Consider the following 25,184-nt stretch of genomic DNA (forward strand, 5'->3'; position numbering starts at 1 on the left):
GGAGATTGAAACAATATTTCTGAGTGGTGTGGACGGTCTTGTTGTTAACTGGGTGTGTTAACTCTGAAGCCTAATGGGAATACAGATGTCAGCACAAAACATCAGAAACCTCCAATTGATCTGAGACTGTAAGTGGAGTTTGGGATGGTGGATGAAACTTGAATACCATTTCTTTCCTCCCAGTCTGAGCCCTGAATATGTGGACCCAATTTTGCAGTTACAGTAGGTCGTAAATTGTGACACTTTCTTGCTATTCCCATTACACGTCCATTTTAGTTTTAAATGGGGTGAATAGGTATAACTGACCCTCACTGCCACAGTGCAGAAGCACCATGTCCTCTATACCCACAATTTATAGGAAGGGATAAGATTTCAGACAAGTAGTGGTGCTGCTTCTCATTAGCCCCAGACTGTCTGGATGTGAAGGATTTTCAGCTCCTGTGTCTGGCAATGGAAACCCACTGCCAACTAGTTGGGTTTGAACCACAGGTGCCTGCCATCCTATGTAACCTTAGTCTCTTTAGTCATAGATCGAAGAATACCCCCCCAGCTGCTGGCAGTGTGTTGCAAGGCAACTGCATTAGCAACTGAAAGAAGCACGCCTACTTCTGCTTTCTCGTTTGCCCTAGCAGACCTGTCTTTACCCCCCCTTCGCTATCTGGGCTCCGGTAGGACTATGTTCCTTGCCTTCTGCTTGCTCTGGGATTATGCAGCAACAGTTGCACCATCCTTGGCAGACTACTGAGCAGTGTCCACTCCAAGTGGCTTTAAGGCTTCCCTGGAGAGGGGAGAAGAGAGTAAGTCAGCCTTGATCCCTTGGCCCCGGTGAAGTAAAGGAGTTTCCCCATGGGAACTAGAAGGGTAGCTCTTCAGTATGTGTCTCTGTGATTTTTTCAGCAGTCCCATTCATGTGTTAATGGCAAAGAACTCTTACAGGCCCGTGAGCATTGTCAGAGTTGCCTCTTCTCCTCTCACTATCCTATAACTGGTATTGCAAGATGTCCTAATGGGTGGTTTTGTTTTTCCTCCCTCTTCTAGACGATGGACAGAGAGTTCAGAAAGTGGATGAAATGGTATGGGAAAAAACATGCAGAATACACAGTGAGTGAAACTCAGCTGAAAATCTTTGTGCTCCACTAATTATTACTGATGTTCAGACTTTACAGGTCCCCCTCCTCCCCTTCCCCAGCCAGGAAGCAGCTTCCCCTGGCCTTTATCTCGCTGCTGAGCAATGCTCTCTAAAATACATCCTCCCAGAGCCCTCCTCTTGACTCGCTTGACATTTGGTGTGTGTTATTGGGAATGTTATTGAGGCTTGCGGAAATTCTGGGAAGACTTTCTTATAAGCTCTCATTACTCAGGCTGTTTTCTGCTCCCACATTCAGCCATTTTTAAGAAAATTGCTCCGTGATTAGCCATTTACCTGTGACGAATTCATGTAATCCTGTTCTCTGGTGGCTCTCTCAGAACCCTGAGAATACCCCTGCTTGTTTGTGTCTTTATCCCAACCTCCCCTTTAAAAAAAAAAAAAAAAAAAAAAAAATGTTTCAGGTCCCATAGCTGCCATGCTTCTAGTCAAGGAGGGTTGAGTTGGGTCAGTGTTGTTCCCTAATCATTCCAAGGAATTGGCATTGCGTGATTCAAGGGAATCTTCCCTTCTCTGAGATTTCAGCTAGCTACCGCTTCAGCACTCCTAGCCTGGGAGCAATTGACCAGGAAACAGATCATGGTCTCTTAATGTAATTTTTTTTTTTTTTTTTTGCACAGAGCTCTACGGCTAAGCTATTGGACCAGTTTGGTCCACTTGCCTTTGAATTTCCCAATATTCTCAAATGGCCTCTTATTGGTAGCCAAGCTTTGGCATGAAGGCGGGATACGTTAATTTTCCTTTGCAGAGAACTCAAGATTCGTAATACTCTAATATCCAGTGACCAGCCTTGTAATGTAAGGGCTCTCCTATTTCTCCTTGAGAAGTAGGCCATCTGCTGGATTAAGGTGACAATGTTGCCTGTCTCAAAATATCTCTTTGCTGAAACTGACATATAGTGTGCGGCACTCAGGGCCGCTCCAGGGTTTTGGCTACCCCAAGCAGCCAAAAAAAAAAAAAAGCCGCGATGGCGATCTGCGGCGGCAATTCGGCGGGAGGTCCTTTGCTCCCAGTAGGAGTGAGGGACCGTCCGCTGAATACCTGGACATGCCGCCCCTCTCCGGAGCGGCCACCACAAGTACCTGCTTGCCAGGCTGGTGCCTGGAGCCGGCCCTGGTGGCACTGTTCCTTTAGATATATGCTGATTCCATGGTAGGAGTAGTTTGCAGTTGGATTAATGTCAAGGCTGCAAACTCTTTCCTGCTGTGAAACTGTATGCAGGCCTTCCTTCCCAGGAAATGGCCATATGGCAGTCTTCCAGGGTGCTACCCAGCTGGCATTATATGAAAGAAATATTTACTGAAGATATTTCACTTATGATCCATGTAATTTAAAGACTAGGGAAGGAACCTAGACTGAAATACTGAATATGTATTCATTGCATTCAGCTATGAGTATTGCCACATTGTATATTACATGTGGCAGAATCTGACACTATAATGGAAACAAGACTGCTTATTTTTGTTCAGTTCTTTGGCTTTTATAATGTTTCCTCCAATGGCAAGGACTGAGGCCAAAATTTTCAAACTTGCGTGCCTAAAGTTAGGCTCCCAAATAAGTGTCTTGCTTTTTCAACACTTTGGAGCAGCTGAGCTCCCACTGAAGTCAATGACAGCTGGGGTTCATGGCACCACTAAAAATCAGGTCACCTTCTATATTGGGGTTCTCAGACTGGGGGGTTGTGACCCCTCAGGAGGTCACAAGATGGTTACATGGGGGTCTCGAGTGGCCAGCTCCGTGAGGCTGGCAGCCCCGAGCCCCCGTTAAATGAGATTACTTCCCTCTCATTTTTAATTTATACATGGGGTCATACTCGGAGGCTTGCTGTGTGAAAGGGGTGGCCAATAAAAATAGTTTGAACAGTCTAGGTTTGAAAACCACTGTTCTAAATAGATGCCTAAATACGGATTTAGGAGTCTAACATTAGGTCAACTAGGTTTGAAAATTTTCTCATTTTTACTCGCTCTTTTTTTTTTGGCTTCTAACATCTTTTTCATCACTAATCTGCTGACAGTATATGTATGTGTATCTCTAACCCTGACAAGAATCAGATAATGAACAATTTCCCCCAAAGTCAACATATCTTAGCTAAGGATATGCACTTCTTGGTGGATTGCAATGGACTCTTTCCATAATGCTTGTGGCATGGACATTGGGTAATGGAAATGAGTCACAAATCCTTCTATATTTAGTTCTCCCACATGGCAACATGCTGAGAAGCCATCTTGTCTTTGGCAGTAAGACAGTAATTCCATCTATTACCTCTGTAGTAATACAGGCTGTTACCACCGTGACTAGAATGCATTGGAAGGCACAAGGCTGAAAAGCTTCATCTGAGTGTATGGAATGTAGTGGTGATAGGCAATGCAACTGCACTTGAGAGCCCTCTTTTGCTTCTTGTAAAATGGCTTGGTTACCACCACCCGTTATCTCCGAGAAGGAGCGCTTTAGATGTTTTCAGGGGGTTCTCGAGAGCCCAGTCGGTGACAAGCATCATCAGTATGACTAAGGACTGGAGTAGTTTGTGACCAACTAGATTTTAACTATCAGAGGGGTAGCTGTGTTAGTCTGGATCTGTAAAAAGCAACAGAGAGTTCTGTGGCACCTTTAAGACTAACAGATATATTGGAGCATAAGCTCCGACGAAGTGGGCATTCACCCACAAAAGCTGTGCCACAGGACTCTCTGTAGATTTTAACTGTGTAAATTCCATTCCATGCAACTGGATTAAAAATTATAAAGTTAAATATTTTCAGAAGACTAAAAAGTTGGGGGGGAGGAAGAGGGAAAGATTGGCAGAAATTCGTGGGAACAAGTCTCTGATCCTAGCTGCTGCTTTGTATGAATTATTTGGACAGTGGTATTAAGTTCATGCATATCGTTGCTGCCTTGCTCCAAAAGTCAAACGTGTGACAGACACGAGACAGTAGTAAATCCTGCTGTTCCTCCTGCCTGAATTTTTTTTTTTTTTTTTTGTTCACAGCTAGGTATGCATAGTTCGAGTCTAGTGCAACTGGCTCTGTGTTTGTACTCTGAAAAATGACTGACAGAATAACATCTTGGTGTTCACATTGACTCCATATCCAGTGTGCTCCGTTTACAAGTCTGGTGATGGCTCTTCCCTAGTCCAGTCCCTCAAATGTGGCCTGGAATTTGAGAACTGAATTGTTCTCTCTTCTGGATGGAGCCTCAGAAGCAGCAATGGATTCTGAAATCAGAACTCAGTTAAGAATTCTGTTGATTCACAGACCTAAACAAATAAGTAAACAAAATATCTAGGTTGCTCTTCTGCATTCCCACTGCATTTGGTCTCCAGTGCTAACAAGAATAAAAAGGAATAAAATATGGTTTAGTGAGAAGAGTCAGCATACAGAATTTACACAGTCAGAATACCTACAGAGGCAGATCTGTGGAGTAAGCAGATGCCATTTTAACATTGTCACTTTTCAGTCGATAATTGCATTGTAAAGTTCTCCAGCTGGTGCAAAACATCTTGAGGCATTTTGGAGTCCAAGGCACTTGCTGAGCTACAGCTGCTAATAATGGGTTATCACTGAAACTTGAAGGTATTTTGGGCAGGAGAGAGCAGAAGACTGGAGAAATTGGAGGAGAAAGGTTGCTCTTTTCTCTCTTTTCTGTGAAAATATATACCACTTGGAAAAACCCACCATCTGGGGCTATTAGTGCCTTCACATTGTTGCTTAGGACACCGTATCCCGCTGTGGGTCGCTTGAGTCTTTTGGACAAGAGTGTTCCGCTACAAACCTAAACCCCATTCATTATCTATTAATTCTTTGTTTTTGACTCTAAAAGAACATTTTCTAGGGTCTATTTCCATGAAACTGGAACTAGTTCCTTGAAAGTTTGCAAGGTTAATGTCAAACTTTTTTTTCAGGGTAACTGTTGTCCCAAGGAAATAGCGTTTTTCTTAGGTGATTAGAACTGGATAATTACATAGTCTTGGGGAATTTCTGCACATGGTCAGTTATCAAACTAAAGCTTAAAAACTCAGTATTGCAGTTAACACAGACCTATGGTACTTCATAGTTTCCAAATGTAAATATCCCCATGTGGATCCAAATTCAGAAGAGTATCCAGGTATATAGGACATAACATTTGAGGAGCCACTTAGAAAAAAGTGCCTGAGTGTTCTTCCCAGAGTATCTCTGTATTGAGTTCTGTGTCCTCAAATGCCTCCCACCTGTTGTCTTACCATTTCCCTAATAGGAAAGGGTTCATTCAGTGATACGTGTACATCAGGAGAGGAGTTGTGTGCAAACTTGCAAAGCTGGCTGGGAAAAGAAGATGCCAAATTCACACGTCTGATTTTCAGTATGGGGAAAGGCTTAGCTTTTTCTGGTTTGGTGTGGATTGATGACAGAGCAATTCCCCTGCTCTTCCCTTCTGCCAGAAAGAGCTTGCTCTAGCCATAGGGGAAAATTCTTTCCAATGCCTGAGCCTTGGCGTCAAGTGAAGGAAAACATGCAGACTCTCAAGGTATGGCAGGGGTGTAGGTCAGTGTTATACAGTGTGTAATCTTTCCTGCTCCCACCTCCAGGGGCGTTAAACAAGTTTCCATGGAGTCCAACCGTAGCCATTTGTAATCCCCAAATCCCTGCTGGACTGTAGTGGTGTTTTGGCATCCATACGGCAAGAGTTGCTCCAGAGTTGCCTTAATGAACTTTTAAACCCAATGTGAACACTGGTGTAAATGTGGTTAAAGATGAGGGTAAAACTAGGGTTCACTTTTATTTTGCAAAACCTTGTTTGTCTGGCTTTGGCTTTTTAAAATCAAGAGAGGATTGGATCATAGCGTTCTTTATCCAGCCTTCCCAACACTTTTTGGTATGGGAGGTCCGAGGGCTGGGAATGGAGAACAGGGAATCCAGATGAGAGAATCGTAGGACTGGAAGAGACCTTGCGAGATCATCTAGTCTAGTCCCCTGCACTCGTGGCAGCACTGTGTATTATAATATATGTCTGAGTCTAACTTTCCAAATTTCACTGAGACTGAAGATAGGTCTAATGGTTGCTTGGAGTTGTGCACTTGATTTATCCCTCTCACTCAAGCAGACTGTATCATAGAAGGAAATCTCACTTGCCTAGGTATTTACTCACCCCGTCCCAACCCCACAAATGAGCTTGGGTGCATTAATATGTGTAGTCCCTACAGCAGTGTCTTTTCTCCCTCTCTCTTGTAGCCTGCAGGCCTCACCTAGCTTTTCTGGTAGGCTTGGGTGTGTCCTGGATGCCATGTGTTGCCTTTTTCACAAAAGTCTTGCTTCAGAACAAAAACAGTGAGTTTTGTACAGTACTAATCAGTATCTCAAGCTTCCTTGATATGACTTGCACTGATGTATTTTGTAGGCACATAACTGTCATTGCCTGTGCTTAAAAGCTTCCATTGCCTAACGGTGAGTTCTCTGCAGTAAGGGTGTGGGCAGGATGTGTATTTGTCCTAGATATTTTTGAATGCCCTATTTCAGCGGGAAACTCGATGTTTTGGTATTTGAAAAGCCCTCCAAACGTCCCCTGTGGCTTTGACATGATGCCACGTTTCAGAGGTTTGGATTATTGCCTCTAGTTATTTTTGCAACGAACAGGGGCTTAAAAATAACCATGTGTACTTTTCCAGGCAGAATTAACTGTTTTTGTGAGCCAAGCACTTTGCCCTGAGACTGCTAGAATGAGACGTTGTGTATTTATGGCATTGTGCAGTCAGAGCTTTACCACAGAGCGTTCCAACGCAGGTCTGAGGAGAGAATGTTAGCTGCTGTTATATTTTGGAGCCCAAAGCTCTGGGAAGGGGAACTTGGGCTTCAGAAGCAGCTGTTGTTATCTGTTATAATGAATATAGACCTGCAGTAGCGTTTCTTGTTGCTTCCTATGGGCGTGACCTGCCAGTTTGCTTTGAGTTGGAGACATCAGCTACTGTGAGCAATTCCTGCAGTCTCTGAAGAGCCAACCTATCTGTCTGAAAACGGGAGGGAAAACCTGCCTCTGCTTCTAAATTTAGAAACAATGGGGGCTGGCTGCTCTCTGAAATGGATTTTAGTGAGCTAATTATCCGTTTAGATAAAGCAGGTCCCCTGCGTTGTCTAATCAGATGAAAATATCTGCATTACAGATGGTCCTTTCCATTCATTATTCACTCACTAAGGAGATTAAATTTCTATGTGTGAGAGAGAGCACTGTGGGGGTGGGTACACTGATTGGAAGAGACAGAGTGCATCCCTACTGCTGTTGCCATCTCACACTGACAGGCTGTGGTTTTCCTGTGTGACCTCGACCGTACAGCATTCTGTACTTAAGCTATGCAATAACCCATCAGAAGCTGGCTGTGTAGCTGTTTAATTACCCGGGAAGAGCTCAAATTTCCTTACCGGTTCTTGTTCCAAATGAAACTTGGGGATTCTTGTTTGTGCCACTTGTTTTGGGTACTGTTGGGAGATCTCAATTTGAGAGTGATTTTGGGGATACTTGCGTTCTCCCTTGGGGCTGGTGAAGGTCAGTAGCACTACTAGGGAACTATGACTTGAGGGATGATGGGTGGTTAGCTCTCTTCACTTCCCAAAATAATAATTAAAAAGCATCTCATACTATCAAACTTCGCAGCAGGCAGTTCTCCCGCCTTGTTGGCTGGAGGGATACTGCTACAGTAGGGATATAAGTCCATAAATGGTTTGACAACGACTAAGGGAGGATATGATTGAGGTCTATAAAATTATGACTGGTGTGGAGAAAGTAAATAAGGAAGTGTTATTTATCCCTTCTCATAACACACGAACTAGGGGTTACCAAATGAAATAGGCAGAGGTTTAAAACAAACAAAAGGAAGTATTTTTTCATACAGCGCACAGTCAACTTGTGGAACTCTTTGCCAGAGGATGTTGTGAAGGCCAAGACTATAACAGGGTTCAAAAAAGAACTAGATAAGTTCATGGAGGATAGGTCCATCAATGGCTACTGGCCAGGATGGGCAGGGAGGGTGTCCCTAGCCTCTGTTTGCCAGAAGCTGGGAATAGGTGACAGGGTATGGATCACTTGAGGATTACCTGTTCTGTTCATTTCCTCTGGCGCACGTGGCATTGGCCACTGTTGGAAGACAGGACCCTGGGTTAGATGGACCTTTGGTCTGACTCAGTATGGCTGTTCTTATGTTCTCATGCATCACATAATTTCCACACTACTTTTAAATAAGTGGTGGTGGATCACTGGTGCAGAGTCCCCTTCCTTGCTTCCATATTGAGAAATGTACCAGTTACCTACTAACTGGAGATAAGAAACTTTTATAACAGTGGTTCTCAGCCAGGGGTCTGAGGCCTCCTCGGGGGCTGCAAGCAGGTTTCGGGAGGGGGCAATGAAGCAGGGCCAGCATTAGACTCACTGGGGCCCAGGGCAGAAAGCCGAAGCCCTGCCACATGGGGTTGAAGCCCGGGCCCTGAGCCCTGCACCCCGAGGCTGAAGCCGAAGCCTGAGCAATGTAGCTTTGCGGGGGCCCCTGTGGCATGGGACCCCAGGCAATTGCCCCGCTTGCTACCCCCTAACACCGGCCCTGGCTTTTATATGCAGAAAACCCGTTACTGTGACACAGGTGGGCCGTGGAGTTTTTATAGCATGTCTGTGTGGGGGGTGGGGGGGTGGGGAACTCAGAAAAAAGTTGAGAACCCCTGTTTTATAACACAGTTGGGCCACAGCCATATTTAAACATGGCTATTTTTGTAGTGTAGATGAGGCCAAAATGACTACCTCTTTTAAGGGCAGTTTCCCATTTCTGGTGCGGATTTTACCCAAGCACTGGCTAAATGTGGGTTAGCTTCTACAATATAAAAATAACCATGTTTGAACATGGTTCGCTTGAATTATAATATGGCGGCTACTTGGCTGGGGTAGACAGGAAAAACATTTTCATGTTTAACCCTGGTATGTGGCTTATCAGAGTTAAAACATAATTCCTTCATTTGGTTAAAACACTCTTTTTCTGTTTGCATAGGCAAGATGAATCGATATACGGTTAGGTCACAGCCCTTTTTACAGGCTGTGTACATTTACTTGAAATGTAATCAGTTTAAATAAATAATTTAAACATAGTTTCAGATGCTACTTCCAGCCCTGAGTCCTCCAACTAAATGGTTGGCTTTATAGTCTGTGCTTTCTCTCGGGGTTATTCTTGGAAAGGTCCACACAAACGGAGAAACTGACTAGACGTGGGGAAACCGTGAAACTGACTCAACACACATTGATGTCAAATGTACAAAGTAAACAGAAACAGAGACTTGTTTTGCCCTCTGTCTTTTAGTTAGTCATTTGAGATCTAACCTGTAACAATGATAGATAAGACTTTCAGACAGAAGTGTGCAAGTCTTTCAGACAATTAAATTGAAAGTGTCCTTTTAGGTGGTGGCGGCAGAGCCTAAAAAATGTATGTACTTAAGTGTGTGTTTGACTAATGTATTTACCAGCCTCTCTGGTGTCGCATGATTGTTTTAGCCTTTAAAAATGTTCAGGAGTTTTTGGCTTAGCTCCTCTTCCCATCTGATTCCAATTCCTAAAATGAAGTTTATTCTGCAATAAGAGAGAATGGATTTAAGGTAGAGTTAATCTTGTATTTAACGGAACTGAATGATTATAAAATGGGTTTGTAGGCATTGTGCTTACGATGAGTATTTTAGCCTAGAGGTTAGAGACAGAAATGATAGCTCCATTTGCATTTTGGAGTTCGTCTTCTGACCAGCTGCTTTCATTTATAAAGCTTCTAATTTAGGGCTGTAAGAATCTTATTCACTCTCTTACCTTGGAGTCTGATTGATGTTTATCCCGTTATACACTCTTATTGTTGCTTACTGTAAGATTTTGTAAACTCCTGCCCTCTACAAGTGGAAGGGATCCCAGCACTGTGTTAGTTGCTGAGACTGTATACCACCCGCTGTAATATTCACTGTGAATTACTGGTGTTGGGAATTTTTGTGATGTCATCTCCACATCAGGAAGAGAGGACTACTCTATTGCCCTGTCTATGCTTGGGGAATTTTCTAAAAACTTCCCACCTCTGACAACACTGGCTCAGCTCCACTGGTATTAGTGATGTTGGGCACCCTAATATAGACAAGCTGCTGGTGTTTCTAACATCACATCGTTTAGATAACTCTGCACAGAATTACATAATCATGTTAAATATGCCGACAACCCATCCAGCGCTCCCAACATGGTTAACACCAAGGGGAGCTGTGCCAGTATTAGCAATTCTGGAATTCTTTTTAGAGACTGTCCTCAGTGTAGACAAAGGTCTATGATGGTCTTCCTCAGGGATAAGAAGGCCTTAAATTTTGGTGGAATTGGACTTAGACTTGAAACAAATCACAGAAAATATAGACCTGATATTTTACATGAGCCAGTAGATATTCAGTAGTAGAACAGTGTCCAGTGGACTCTGCTAGGGATCTTGAGTATAGTGAAACTCTGTTTACAGTTAAATCGAATAAAGGTTCTGTGTTTCAACGCTTGTAGTGTGCAGACTGCAGTTCAGGTTCCATCAACTCAATGTGTTGATTTGGGAACAGAAGTAACTTTTATTTATTTATTTATTATAAGGTTCTATTATATTCAGGGAGGCTTGAATTTTATAGGAATCGCTCCCAGACTGACACCATATGTAATACTGGTGGCTACAATTTCTAGAAAATCAGATGGCAACTCAGGCAGGCTAAGATAACTAAAAGCTATGACAGCAACAGTACAGTATTAGCAGTTTGGATTTGGACCGTGAAGTCTGCTTCCAAAGCAAGCAAATTGTTCATTGGTACTTGGCTTGTGTGGGTGAAGAGCAAACTGTCCAATTTTAGTTTCGTTGTGAACTTCATGATATTACAGTGGAACGGGTGGCCTCTGGAATTGAGTATACTAGACATCTATCATAACCAGCCCCATTGGAAATACTTTCCTTAATTAACCAAATGCAGCTATTTTAGTATTTGCAAAAAGCAACAGAGGGTCCTGTGGCACCTTTGAGACTAACAGAAGTACTGGGAGCATAAGCTTTCGTGGGTAAGAACCTCACTTCTTCAGATGCAGGTAATGGAAATCTCCAGAGGCAGGTATATGTCAGTGTGGAGATAACGAGGTTAGTTCAATCAGGGAGGGTGAGGTGCTCTGCTAGCAGTTGAGGTGTGAACACCAAGGGAGGAGAAACTGCTTCTGTAGTTGGCTAGCCATTCACAGTCTTTGTTTAATCCTGATCTGATGGTGTCAAATTTGCAAATGAACCTGGAGCTCAGTGAGCTCAGTGAGCTCCAGGTTCATTTGCAAATTTGACACCATCAGATCAGGATTAAACAAAGACTGTGAATGGCTAGCCAACTACAGAAGCAGTTTCTCCTCCCTTGGTGTTCACACCTCAACTGCTAGCAGAGCACCTCACCCTCCCTGATTGAACTAACCTCGTTATCTCCACACTGACATATACCTGCCTCTGGAGATTTCCATTACCTGCATCTGAAGAAGTGAGGTTCTTACCCACGAAAGCTTATGCTCCCAGTACTTCTGTTAGTCTCAAAGGTGCCACAGGACCCTCTGTTGCTTTTTACAGATTCAGACTAACACGGCTACCCCTCTGATACTTAGTATTTGCAATATTCCATATTGTAATTTCACGGAATACTACAAGTTAGTCTTTCAAATATCAAGATAACTTAGGGCAAGTCTACATTAGAAGCGCTACATCGGCGTAACTGTGTCACTGTAGTGCCTTTGGTGAAGATGCTCTGTGCTGACTGCAGTGGAAGTCAATGGTTGCTAAAGACACTCAGCATCCTTGAAAAATCAGGTACTGGGGGTGTCAAGGTGAGCACCCAGCCATTGAGGAAATCTAAACTAGTGGACATGTTTGCAGATTTTGGCTTAAATCTTCATGCTTCAGTTCCCCATCTGTAAAATGAGAAGATGCGTTCATTTAGAGTATGTGATGAGCTTGGGTACTGCAGTGATAAGTCAGTAGAGAAGCCAATGAGTCAATAAAATCTTTTGGTGGTGTTGCAATATTTGGATGGTGGGAAGTAACTGATTAGCTCCTCCTTGAGGGTAAAAGGACATCTGGATATAGGGAGTGGGCAGTGGAAAGGGAGGTGTCCCCTTGTCTTGGGGAGTGAATGGAGTTGTTTGAAGGGATGTGGGGTAGTTTTCTCCCTGAGGCATTTCCTGAAGATTTCAAGTGGCCCTATTCATAACCAGCATCACTGAGTCTAGTATGTTAGCCTTGCCATGTACAAAGCTGAAAGAGACATTCAAATTTTTGTCTATTTTTTTTATAGCTGGAAAGAGGTGACTTCCTCTCAGAAGAATGGAAAGAAAGAATTGCAAACACAAGGTACAGTAGAACAGTTGATTATGGCTTTATGAATTTGTAATATTTGTCAGTGTATCATAATGGAAATTGGGAGAATGGCCAACTCGTAATACAGAATTTCCATAGCTAATATTTAAAGCATATATGTGAGCTTCCATGCTAGCAGTATGGGGAGCCTGATATCTGACTGGAGGAATGGGTTTTCATGCATTCCCAGAAGTATTAATTGGAGTTCCCAGCATAAATTCCTCGCGCACCGCTAGAGTAGACCCCTTCTGTGTTTGCATTTCCTTTAGTCTGTCAGTGACTCTTGCATAAGCACCAGCTTGAGTGGCTGATACAACTGCTTACCTTGATAGTAAGGCTGAGCTAATTGAAATTGGGTATTCTGTTGCATTGATCCTCTTGGATAGTTGAATATTCACCCAAACTGAAGATCTGTATATAGAGATGGAGTCTTTTTTAAACTGCAGCATACTGCTGCTGAAGAGGGAAATGTCACGGTTCAAAACACTCCTAAATTTTTGTGAAAGGTTTCATGGTCATAGGGCCTTGTTAGTAGACACTAATCATGAACCACATGATGGATAGAAAAGAAACATTTAATGGCAGATCTGCTCCTAGACCACCCCCTTTCTTGGAGAGATGGAAAACAGTTGACAAAATGGCTCATTGAAAATTTTCAGGGCTGTGGCAAATTATGGACCGTTTCCAAGACCATGTTTAAGAGCACACTCAGGAAAGGCGTCTGCCAGGCTGAATTTTGCCTTATTATGTATCCCAATTAGACTTCTTGGGCTGCCTTTTAATTTGTGGGCAGACTTATTCCAGCCGTGCAGTGTGGTGTGGTTTTGCTTTTGCTTGATTAGTTGTTTGCATCTTTACACACACACACCCCTCTATACCCCTTCCAGCTCTCTTCCATTTCTTTGGAACAGTTTTTAATATAGGCTTTAGGTTAGAGCTCTGCAACCCGACGGAACCTGATTTCCAGTGTTGGCTGGGGTGGGGCTGGTTCTCCTCCGGCCCATGGGGTGGTGCAGCAGTGGCTACATATCCTGCTTCTGCTGGCCACTGTTACGTAGCAGCAAGCACACTGCAATGGACTGAGTGCGCTGGGGAGTCAGGGCACATCTCACTTCTGCAGCACAAGCAATGCAATGGGGGCAGCTGCTGGCAGGAGCAGGGCATGCAGCCACTGGCTCATGCACCCACTGCCACACTGACTCCAAGGACAGGAGGAGAGCTATCCCTGGGGGAGGAGGCAGCGGCAGCATGAATGCATCCGGTTCAGGTTGGAAATTGATTCGACCCTCTCGGGCTTGGGTTCAGATCAGGCCTAGCCCTGAGCAGACCTCTGCTATAGATTGCCTCCTATTGCACTTGGAGACACTGGTAGATCTGTGGCAGTAAATGATGGTTATTCTTTGTTACTTTGAATAGTATGCAGTTGATTGTCTTCCTACCAGCTCACTACCATCCCCTCCCTCCCACAAAAGTTCTTAAAGCAAAAAATTAATTTTTCATCCTCAAGCTTAGTCATTTGAGTTTTTGTGAATGCAAATTGATCAGCATCTGCTATTTTAAAGAATTTTTGATTGATCAATTGCTATTTTGGCCCAGCTCAATTTCCTAATAAAGTGAAATTTCCCCCTTCGTTTTCTGTTGTAAGCAGTGTGAGCGTCCTAGGTGATGGCCTTCATGATGATAGTAGCCACTTGGATTTTTAAGAGCACTCCTAGCTATTTCCTTTGGTTAAAGGGTTTTATGACGCCATCCCCAATCCAACAGCATCACTTACCTGGTCTAAATTGTGCTTCTAACAAAGCAGATAATAATAAGAGTTCCAAAAGTTCAAACTCTTAAAAATGCATGTTCACTTTTGCACAAGTACAATTCTCGTTCATATTTGAGCTCTCGCTGATGCTTAAGCAAGATGTGTGGCATTTATATTATTCATACTGTCTGCACTTGTGGTTTAGCAGTCTGCACTGAAAAGGCAGTAAACCAACTAAGGGGAAAGTCAAGTTATTTTGGTCTCCAATGTGCATAGTAAATATTCCAGCAGAATGAACATTTAAAAAAAGATTTCATGGACTTTTTCTTTCCCCCTTCTCCCCTTAAAATTCTCTAGTGACTTTAATACATGTGGCCATGCTCAGGAGACTTTTTTTGCATAGGGGTGGGAAGCAGGATAAAAGGAGCCCATACTGGCCTTGCTTGCCAGAAAAGTTTCCCATATTTGTAAGAGCAGGTGTGGGCAGAACAAAGATCTTTTTTTTTATTGGCATAGATTTTTTTTTTTAATTGTGGCTTTTAAATAGCTTTGGCTACGTCTCTTAAACTTAGTGTCCTTTAAGTGTGTGGTGTATGGAGACACCAGAAGGGGAAAGAAGAATCCAAATTAGTTCCACTTGCAAAGAAATAAATTCTTATAAAATAGATGGCAGTGACTGAAAAAAGTCCTGAAGAGCTTGATCCTGCAAAGCGCTGAATATTTTCTGAGAGGTGTCAAGGATCCTTATTTCCCTCTGAAGCCAGTGAGAATAGAAAACATTTGGAAACACAATATCCGACCCAAAGTTAAATGCTTTAAAAGTTACACCCAGTGTAACATGTGTATTCTCCATTTGTAATGTGTCCTGTTTCTTACTGCTTGTGGTTGAAGGTCTCTTTTTTTCCACTTCATGACACTTTTCATCTTTACATGGCCATGTCTTCTTGCAACTTGTTTGATTTCTCTTTTCAAGGCTTAAATATTTTTGGGGGGCAGTGAGCCCCTTGCAAGATTAAATCCCTCCACCACGAAAGACCTAAATGTTTCCAGTGTAGGATAGAGCGAAGACAGCCTTAGGGACAGCAAGGCTTGTTGAGAGAGAGCTAAGAGAACAAGATTATCAACACAAATGCCTTAGTATTAACCTGGTGAAAAGGCCTGTAGAATTTCACCATCATTTGTGGGGGCAGGGGTACTTTGTAAATAAATTATTACTTGTAAATACTTCTTCAAATTACCAAAGGTATAATTGGATTCAATAGGTATCTGTCAAGATGGGCTGTCACCACTCCTTAAGTTTGATTTAACAAGTGTCATAAACATGTTAGCAGTAGGTATGTTCATATGCACTGTAAAAAGGCTACCAGGCATTATGGAGGCATGATGAACATACTTTTAATATTATGATAGTGAAACTTGCTAGTGTAGTTCTTAACTTATGAATTCATGGTGCAGAAACTGCTGATCTGATGAATGGAAGTGTCCTAATATGATACTTTTTCATATGTAACGTTTCAGCAAATAAGTACTGTGAATACTGACTATTTATAGCTTATTACTTTGTCTAGCGTGCGAGTAGAAATTTTCGGTTTCTCGAGTAAAATAGCTATACGTCCTCAGGGTATATAGCGTTCTCTTGTTTCAGAACCATGAGCATCATTCATAAATGTAGTTGATTGCATAGAGGTAGCAGTGTGTGTAAAATAAGATGCCATTTGTCTGTTCCTATTTAATAACTAGACCATTATCTTGCAGTGTTATTTTTGTGAATAATTTTGCCTTTGGTCCTGAGGTGGATCACCAACTGAAGGAGCGATTTGCAAACATGAAGGAAGGTAACACATCGAACTTAAACTCTTTTCCGTTGGTTTCCTGTTCACTGTGGGAGCTGCTGAATATTCTGCTGTTTGTTTGTTTGTTTTTCTGTGCAGTAGTAGATTCAGGGTTTACTAGCTGCTGCAGTGTGCTGTCTGTTCCTGATTTGCTATCTCTAGCAACCAGCCTCCAGTTTAAAAGTCTTTTGGAATCATGAGACATCCCAGAAGATCTATTGCGTTGTTTCAAATGTTCCTACCATATATGTATGCAAATTGTTTCTATGACAGAAGGGCATTTCCATGGTAGCACCTCTCATAATATTTTTTGAATATTTAATCCTGAATGCGGTTTTCAGCTTTAAATACTCTATTTATATGCAAGTTTGGCAACATCTAAAGCTCAAAGAGCTTTGTTCTGTACTTAAAATAACACTAAGATTATATTTAAAAATTCCTAACCTGCACTAACACCTTAGATCAGTGCTTCTGAAACTACAGTCTTTGTTGTGCTCTATAGAAAAACGCACTGAGAACCAAACAGTGAAGGATTGTGGTATAGATCTTTGTCCTACGAATTTGCCCACAGATTAGAAAAGATGGAGAAACCACTTCCCTTGATTAACACTGAAAGTTCTAAACCATTAATCTTTTCATCCTAGTTTGCTTTTCACACTTTACTCAATTTCACTGTCCAAAATGATTGGTCTCATTTCGTTTTGTTTAGTGACTTTTTCTTCTGGTTATTACGAACTATACCAGTGGTGGTATGCTTGGGTTCAGATGGTTCAGGGGGTTATTAATGAGGAAACTGACCCTTCTGCATCTATCTGTGGGGTTCAGATACTCTGTGTTGGTGGTGATGATGTATTTACAGTCATCTGAAGCCAGGTTGTTGGGTTCCATTCTGTTCCTTATGGTCAGCCACCACAATGGCGACTAATTGGAGATTTTACCTCTTGTCTGAGTAAATAGACAAGGTCTAAATGGACTTGGAGACTGGACTGCCGTCTCTTCCTAAAGGTGGCCCTTCATGTCAGGCCTTAAGGACACTGGTGGCTGGGGCAATTTGCATTGCCTCTGCTCTTGCTGTCTCTCTTCTGGCAGGGATAAGGTTTCGGTCTCCAAGGATGTGTTTACATTGCAAACAGAAACCTGTGGCAGCAAATCTGAGTCTGGGTCAACTGACTGGGGCTTGTGCTACAGGGCAAAACATGCGTAGTATAGTGCAGTGGAGACAGTCCCGCTTTGGCTGGAGTCTCGGACTCCAAGACCCATGCCGCTCACTGGATCTCAGAGCCCAGGCTCCGGCTTGAGGCCAGATGGCTACACTGTTGTTTTTAGCTCTGTAGTATAAGCCCAGTCAGTTGACCCAGGCTGAGAGACTCACTGCGCCGGGGTGTATGGGTTTTTGGTTTTGTTTAATTTTTAGAATAGGCACACCACAAGATCAATTCCGCATGTTCAGCTAGTACTAAATTCATTAGGTGAATTGTAGTTTGAGAGGCCATGTGGTCTCATGGATTAGGCATGGCTCTGGAAGCCAGAATCTCTAGAGTTCAGTTGTACTGTGCCACTGAGCAGTCACTCAATCCAGCCATTTCTCTTGTTTTAAAATGGGGATCGTTATACTTACCTATGTCACGGGGGTGTGGAGTATTAATTGGGTAATAGTTGAACATGGAAAGTGTTACCGTTAAATCCCCAGGGTTTTTTTCGCCTGAGAAGTTGGGCTGTAACAGCTAGCAGTTGGAAATGTCCAGCAATGTCATGATGGTCTTTAACTTGGCTGGGGTACTTTTACTTTGATAGTTTGTTCCTGCCCTTCAGACACGTGACAATTTAACTTGGCTGTGGCAAATCTTACAAAAATAGTTATTTAACCGCTCTTGTAAGGCAGATGTGTAGAGTGGGCTGTCACAGTTCTAAGTAGTTGTGGAAGTGATACTTACACAGGAATATTCCCTGTGGGGCCAAGCTTAGGCATAAATAAAATAAGTAAATTCCATAACATTATAGCTGTGACCCAAACCAATCAAAGCCAGAAGAGTTGCAGTATGTTTGATTCTCTAGCTTTACTTCAGAGTTGGGCTTTCATTTGTATTTAATTTAATAGAGGCATCGTGTGCCAGTAGGTAGGGGTACTGGACTGGGAATCAGGAGACTTGGGTTCTCTTCCCAACTCTAACTGTGGTGACTGGACTCAGTGACCCAGGAGATCCTTTGCGGTCCTGCATTCCTAGGACCTTCAGCAAGGCACTTCATCTCTGTGAGGCTCCCTGGTGGTATCCTGGGTTGTGAGGCACCTCAACACCACCTGCCCTTAATGTAAAGCAGTCTTGCCTGTTCCTGTGCGGATCAGTTCTTTGAAACCACCAGCCTCTGGCAACACAAGCGCTGCCTTGTGCACTGTCACTTCCTCTGCACAAACTAGTGATGGGAACCCCTGAACCCTGTGAGTGTCCAGCCCCTTCTCCACTGAGTGCTCACTGAATTACCAAGTGTACTGTTCCCAAACAGGTTGTAAGATTCACCTCAAGATCACCACTTTGCTTCACACCACAGCACTTAGATACATTTATAGTGAAACCAAGAATGTTCCCCCCTCCCCCCAAAGATCAGAGATTCAAGTGATAGTGAGTAAGAATATTCGAAACACATGGTTACATTTAAAACAAAATCATAACACTTTCTACAGATGAAACTGTTAACCTCCTGTCTAAAGAAGTCTATTACCTCTTCCCACCCTCTGCTGTTCTCTTCATTTTTATCCAAACCCAGTTAAAGACCCCTTTTTCACAAAGCAAGCTTGTTGTCCATGTACTTCCTCAGTGAAGAGTGCCAAGGGTGTTGTCTTTATCCCCGAATATTCCAGAGCAAACCTTTGATGAGTAAACACGCCCACTCGCCCAAGTCCTCCCCGTACCCCCCGTTACTTCTCTCTCACAATCCTTCATTAGCATTCAGTTCAGACTGTTGGATGGAGAGCCCCTGAGAACTATACAATATTTAATTTACATTTAAACACACAATTGGATAACCTGTTTTTCAGGTGGCGATTAGCCCCTAGACATAGAATTTAAGAACATAATTTTCAGTGTATATACACGTGACTCCTTGCATAATATGCGTGCTTGGGGTTTGCAATGATGTTGCTGATCAGTGTGACATCAGCTTTTATGTGAGACCTCCGATGACACTCTTTTAGTAAGCTAGAATGTCAATATCACACTCAGGAGATTCCTTTAACCACTCTGCACCTCCTGCGTGCCACTTGCCAGTAACAGGTTCCTGGGTCACAGCCTCTGTGCTTATATTTTCCCCACTGTAAAATGGGGATAATTTTACTTTCTAGAATGTTTTGAGATGTGTACATAGAAAGCCCTATCTAAGGGCTGCCTGGTGGTACCCTTATTGGAATAGCCTGGATGTTGTCCGTGGTTATTTTTTTTATATCTTTACCAAAAACAACCCCCCCCCCCCAAGCTTTTTTAAAGTGACTCAGTGGTGTTAGTGCAATTGCTCCTGGTTGCTATTCTGGTACGAAGTATAAAGCAGTATATAGCCCCTACTTTCTCCAATGGGTTTTTGTCAAAGAGTAGTGGTAACTGGATCACTTATCTTTTTTCCCAGGTGGCAGAATCGTGTCCTCAAAGCCTTTTGCACCTCTAAACTTTAGAATAAACAGTCGAAACTTGAGTGGTAAGATTGGCTTTTCTCTTTGCTTAAATGTGACTGTCTGGTGGTCAATATATAACTTTTTTTTTTTTTTAAGGGGAAAAGCTCAGTAGAAAGCTACTATTGTATGTTAAAGTTAAACACCAGGTTGACAGGCGCCTTCCAAATATCAGAGACGTGTCACAGCTCTCGAAGTATTGATGAGACCGTGCATATTAAAAGCTAAAGTTTGTCATCAGCACTTAATCTTATCCAGCCTGCTGCATGCTGACCAAAATGGCTCCCTCTCACAAACCCTCTGCAAAGGAGTTTACTTTCCCTAAAAACAAACTGCTATAGGAATTCAGATGATAAGGCCTCAGAGGAAATGACCTTCAAATATAGGGTACAGAGAGAAAGTGTGGAAATTCAATTACAGGACCTAATCTCATCCAATTTCTAATTTACATGGGAAATATAATATCAAATAAATATGCCTGCAAGTGTTCTAAGCCTGGGCCTCATTCCAATCTTAATGGCTTTTTAAAAAAATGGTAGCTTTTAGGGAAATGCTTTCTACTTAGAACTCATGGCACCAAAATCTGCATTTCCCCGACATAACAGGAAAGTGCCTTCTTTTGCTCTGTGGTCCTTCGTGCATTCATCTGACCAGATTTCCCCAAAACATTTTTATTCACCAGTTTTTGCCCTGATGTGACACAGCTGGCACAGTCTGCCTCCTGTTTTGCTTTGCTTTTAAAATCTGTCCTGTTAAATGCTTAGTTAATAAAACTGCATTGGTGTGGAAGCAGAGAAAGAACTGTCATGCATTGCATCCCCTTCCTGTCAGTTCTTTCTCTGCTTCCACATTGGTGACAGTAATGTTACCTTCTTTTAAAGCTCTTTGTAATCCAGCTTCTTTGGGACATTCTTAATTCCTCTTCTTGAGGGGGAGAAAAAATTATTAAATGGGGTATGGAGAGAGGGGAGACTTTGGGTTAAACTAGTGATCATACTGTCTGTATCCTAAACCTCAGATTTGTCCGTATATAATGTTCATATACATTCAGACTCTGTTGGATCAGCGTCTTTCAGCAGAAATAAGTATCTGTAATCTCTCCGACGCAGTCATGCCATTCACGCAGGCATTTGGTGGTTACAATTTATGTAGATGGGATCCAGCAGTATTCTGTAGCTAGGCTTAAGGCCTTGGTTACAGTCAAAGCTTTAGCCTGGATATGTGACCCCTTTCCAACAAAATTAAGGCCCTGTCTATACTGTTGTAGCTGTATTGTCAGTGGGTTCCTGGAACAGGTTATTTTGGAAGCATAGCTGGGCTCATTGTCAGATTGAAAGCCCTATGTAGCTACTTTTACTCCAGAATGCTTGAGGTTCTGCAAGAAGAATAAAAACAATGCACTGTATATCCTAAAAATGCATTTTGCATGTCACAGATTTTTACCTAAACTCAAGAGTGATATGTGGAAAAAGTACAGAATTACTTAAAATATATAAATTAGACCATAGTGTTTCCAGGTCTGTCTGAGCAGTTAATTAGCACCATGTAATATGACTGAATATATCCGCTTTAGGAAAGGATTTACTCACTGGGCATTAGGGCTGTGTGTGTGTGTGTGTGTGTATTCCACATAGATCACTTTGAAATTTGGGGGTGGGGGTTGTTAAATCCACGGAGCACCTGATCAGAGTTCCTGCGTGGACTGGCTTGGCTGGGTAGAAGGCATTCAGTATGCTAAGACTACCTTTGCTATGTTAAAACACAGTTCTGAAACTGCTGGGTCACTTTTACTTTTGATAAATGTGAGTGGGAAATGGGGCTCACCTTGAATTCCTAAATGGCCTTTTTTCCTTCAGATATTGGCACTATAATGAGAGTTGTGGAGTTATCCCCACTGAAAGGGTCGGTTTCATGGACCGGGAAACCAGTTTCTTACTACCTGCATACTATTGATCGCACCATAGTGAGTATAAACATAGGCCAGTGAAACTTTCATTTTTCCCTTGGAAGCATTGTGTTAGTCTCCCACTCTGGAATTCTTGGGGTTCTTCCTTTTGCATTTAGGGATGTGCATTATGGCTCTTGGAGGTGGGGGACAGTTTATTCACACAGCTTAGTCTCTTAGCATGCATACACATATCCAAATTCCACGTCAACTTTGTTATAGTTAGCTTTTGAGTCCTTCAGTGCAGCAGGCTTCTCAAAGGATGCAATTCTGTGTAGCTCTGTGGTTGTCTGTATCTAAATAAACCAGTCAAAATACACTTACATATGAAGAAATGTAAATTCCTCTAGCATTATAATTCACTGATTCTGCTGGTGCTTTTCCTACATAATAGCTATTTCATTCTGAGTAAAGACTCTATAGAGGAAATTTTAAAAACATTCAAAGTGTGTTGTATAATAAATGTGTGAAGCATCTCATGCTAGGGCAGCAGGATACTTGATGATAATTCTCAATCTGAATTAAACTTTGAGTTGCTCTAGCATTAGCCTAGGCATCTTAAATGTGTCTGTGCATTCAGCTTAATTTTTTTGCTTCATAAACAAAGGCCATCGAAATGTAACTCTTATATTGTGGAGAAACACTTCACCTTCATGATCTGAATTTTGGTTACATGCTTGTACAACCTTGTGTTGTAAATCTGCTCTAGTTTGCCTGTGTTATAGATGTGTATGTTAAAATGGAGATAAATGTTTTATTTTAGTTCAGTACTAGAGTAGATTTGCCTCCTATTGAAAATAACCTTCTGGTGACTAGAGATATATAACACAAAGCTTTATAATAAGGATGTGCTGCATTGAAGATGATAAACCATGTTGAGGCTTGGACTGTGTCCCACTACACCACATGTTTTGCTTCTTTCCAGAAAGAATGAAATGGAAATAGCTTCTTGATGTAGCTTATCAAAGGGGGAAATTGTCAGAACATCTGCAATTTTGTACTTCTGTTAGAAATCAGTGTGGTATGCATCAGTGTATTCTGATATGTATAATGACTATCTTATCTTTCCCTTTTCAGCTTGAAAACTATTTTTCTAGTCTCAAAAATCCAAAACTCAGGGTAAGTTATGTTTAATTTTTTTATAATGTATTCAGAGTAATGAAACATCCAGTATTCCAGGGGGAGGGATAGCTCAGTGGTTTGAGCATTGGCCTGCTGAGGCCAGGGTTGTGAGTTCAATCCTTGAGGGCCTCACTTAGGGATCTGGAGCAAAAATCAGTACTTGGCCCTGCTAGTGAAGGCAGGGGGCTGGACTTGATGACCTTTCAAGGTCCCTTCCAGTTCTAGGAGATAGGATATCTCCATTAATATTAATATAATATATCATTTTAAGCGTTCTTTATAAAGACATCAGAGGCAGATGGGGAAATATGTTTCAAGCTCATCAGGAGACAATATCTGTAGATAATTAATCACATTGGAATGAAGTAACTCGTGACTGCAGTGGTGCTTTGACAGCACATCCAAATAAAATAATAATTCTTAAAAATTTATCAGGGAAGCGTAGAGTCCTTGCAGTTTTCCTCTTGCATTGTATTTAAAGTAGTATTAAATGTTAATCACATTAACAGGACAGATTTTAAGAATGTAATGATGGCTTAATTCTCCTGTCTCGATGCTGAGTCTCGTCAGTTAGGGAGTTTTTGAAGAAGGGCCCTCTCACTCTCAGCAATAACCTCTGTCATTGATCACTGTGCTGTACTTCAGTGCCTGGAATCCAAAACTCAGAGGTTTTTGAGACATCGTGTCTCACTAAATGGGACATGTTAAATCGTGGTGAAAGTTGATGGCTTAGATGTAAACTACACATGACAAATGTCTAGACTTTTCTTGTATCAATCTAGAAAACATCTTGCATTTGTGGAGCCTCTTAATGTCAAGCTTTAGGGCTCAGTCATTGTCCTCCAAACCTGACCTTTAATGGCGTTTGAGATTGGAGTTAATGGTAGCTGTTAGGTTTGTGGGTTTTGGACGGTTGATTTCAAATTTGTGAGATTTTGACACTAAGCAGGTCAAGAAAACCCACCAAATTTTGTCTTCAAATATTTGTGAACTAATCACATAAACTATTTTTTGGCAGTTTCCTGCCTGCTAATGACGAAGATATTGAATTACTTTGAGAGAGTTTGAGTTTACCGTAATCCAACCTGACTGACTTTGATTTAGTTCCTAAAGATATTATAGTTGGTAGAATTATCAACACATTAAACCTCATCTGGAGAGTACAAGGAAGTGTGTTTGTGGAGCTCTGTGGAGTTTCATGTCCTTAGTGGCTAGGCAGGACTTTTTCAGCTGCTTTTCATCTTGATTGTCTTATCTACAGACTTGGCTAGGATTTAATTAGGCTCTTTCAAAGAGTTGATTCATGACTCAATATGGTAAGGCCCTTAAAGATGCTGCAGTGATGCAACAATACATGAAATGTTGGTTATAGATAAGGCCACTAATGTTTTAACAGAGGCTTTTTTTAAAAGTACAAAAACCTACTCATTAGGGTGGAAAGTGTGTGGCCCTCTCTCCCTCCCTTGTGGTTGCTTATCTGCATAGATGCTGTTTAGGAGACTTCCATGGGAATATAGTGTAGCTCATAAAGCTAATTCAGGTTGTCTTCCTTTTCCACCTGCTATTGTCTGGAACAGGGTAAGTCAGTGTCTTCCTGCCAGGGCCGGCTCCAGGGTTTTTGCCGCCCCAAGCACCTTCCCCCCCCCCCCCCCCCAAATAAAAAAAGCCGCGATCGCGATCTACGGCACTTCGGCGGCAATTCGGCGGGAGGTCCTTCACTCCAAGCGGGAGTGAGGGACCCTCCGCCAAATTGCTGCCGAATAGCTGGACGTGCCGCCCCCCTCCGGGGTGGCCGCCCCAAGCACCTGCTTGCTAAGCTGGTGCCTGGAGCCAGCCCTGCCTGCCTGCCTACTAAGAAAAGATGTTCTGTCATTTATTAACATATAAGGACTAGTCAGAGTGATTATTCTTGGCTATCCCAGAGGAACTAGCTTGGCAAGATTGGAGTCTGTACTTCAAAAGGGAGAATATAGCAACGATTTTTTGGGCTTATTTGTGGATGTTTTTTAATGCCCTTGTTTAAATTGCCTTTAGGAGGAACAAGAGGCAGCTAGACGTCGTCAGCAAAGAGAAAACAAGAGCAACACAACTACTCCAACGAAGGTGCGAGAAAACAAGGTCAACTCCCTCTTGAATATTTACACAAAACCATGTTCTCTCTTTATTATCGTGCAAGCTTGCGGGCTGCACCAACAATGAAAGCTTGTCTACATAGGGAGTTTGATCTGAAAATCTGTTCCAGAAGAGCTCTCTGCTTGGATACACTGTTCAACAATAAAAGTCACTTTATTCCAGAATAATTAGTGCTGTTTGTGAGCTCTTCTGGAATAGTTTATTCCAGAGTAGATTTTCTGGTCTCATT

General features: G+C 42.3%; 1 protein-coding gene across 5 annotated transcripts in view; it reads left to right on the plus strand.

Annotated features, from left to right (window-relative positions):
- The window catches only part of DOT1L (DOT1 like histone lysine methyltransferase), a 93,135-nt gene that overhangs the window by 39,066 nt on the left and 28,885 nt on the right, over nt 1-25,184 (plus strand). For 4 of the 5 annotated variants that reach the window (XM_054013355.1, XM_054013354.1, XM_054013353.1 and 1 more), the window contains exons 7-13: nt 1,039-1,101; nt 12,454-12,509; nt 16,021-16,100; nt 19,713-19,781; nt 21,612-21,718; nt 22,778-22,819; nt 24,857-24,940. In XM_054013355.1, coding sequence (XP_053869330.1) covers nt 1,039-1,101; nt 12,454-12,509; nt 16,021-16,100; nt 19,713-19,781; nt 21,612-21,718; nt 22,778-22,819; nt 24,857-24,940 — 501 coding nt within the window. The remainder of the gene's footprint in view (nt 1-1,038; nt 1,102-12,453; nt 12,510-16,020; nt 16,101-19,712; nt 19,782-21,611; nt 21,719-22,777; nt 22,820-24,856; nt 24,941-25,184) is intronic. The other variant, XM_054013352.1, reaches the window with a different exon arrangement.

The sequence above is a fragment of the Malaclemys terrapin genome, chromosome 24 (assembly GCF_027887155.1).
Source record: "Malaclemys terrapin pileata isolate rMalTer1 chromosome 24, rMalTer1.hap1, whole genome shotgun sequence".
In the NCBI taxonomy this organism is placed as follows: Eukaryota; Metazoa; Chordata; order Testudines; family Emydidae; genus Malaclemys; species Malaclemys terrapin.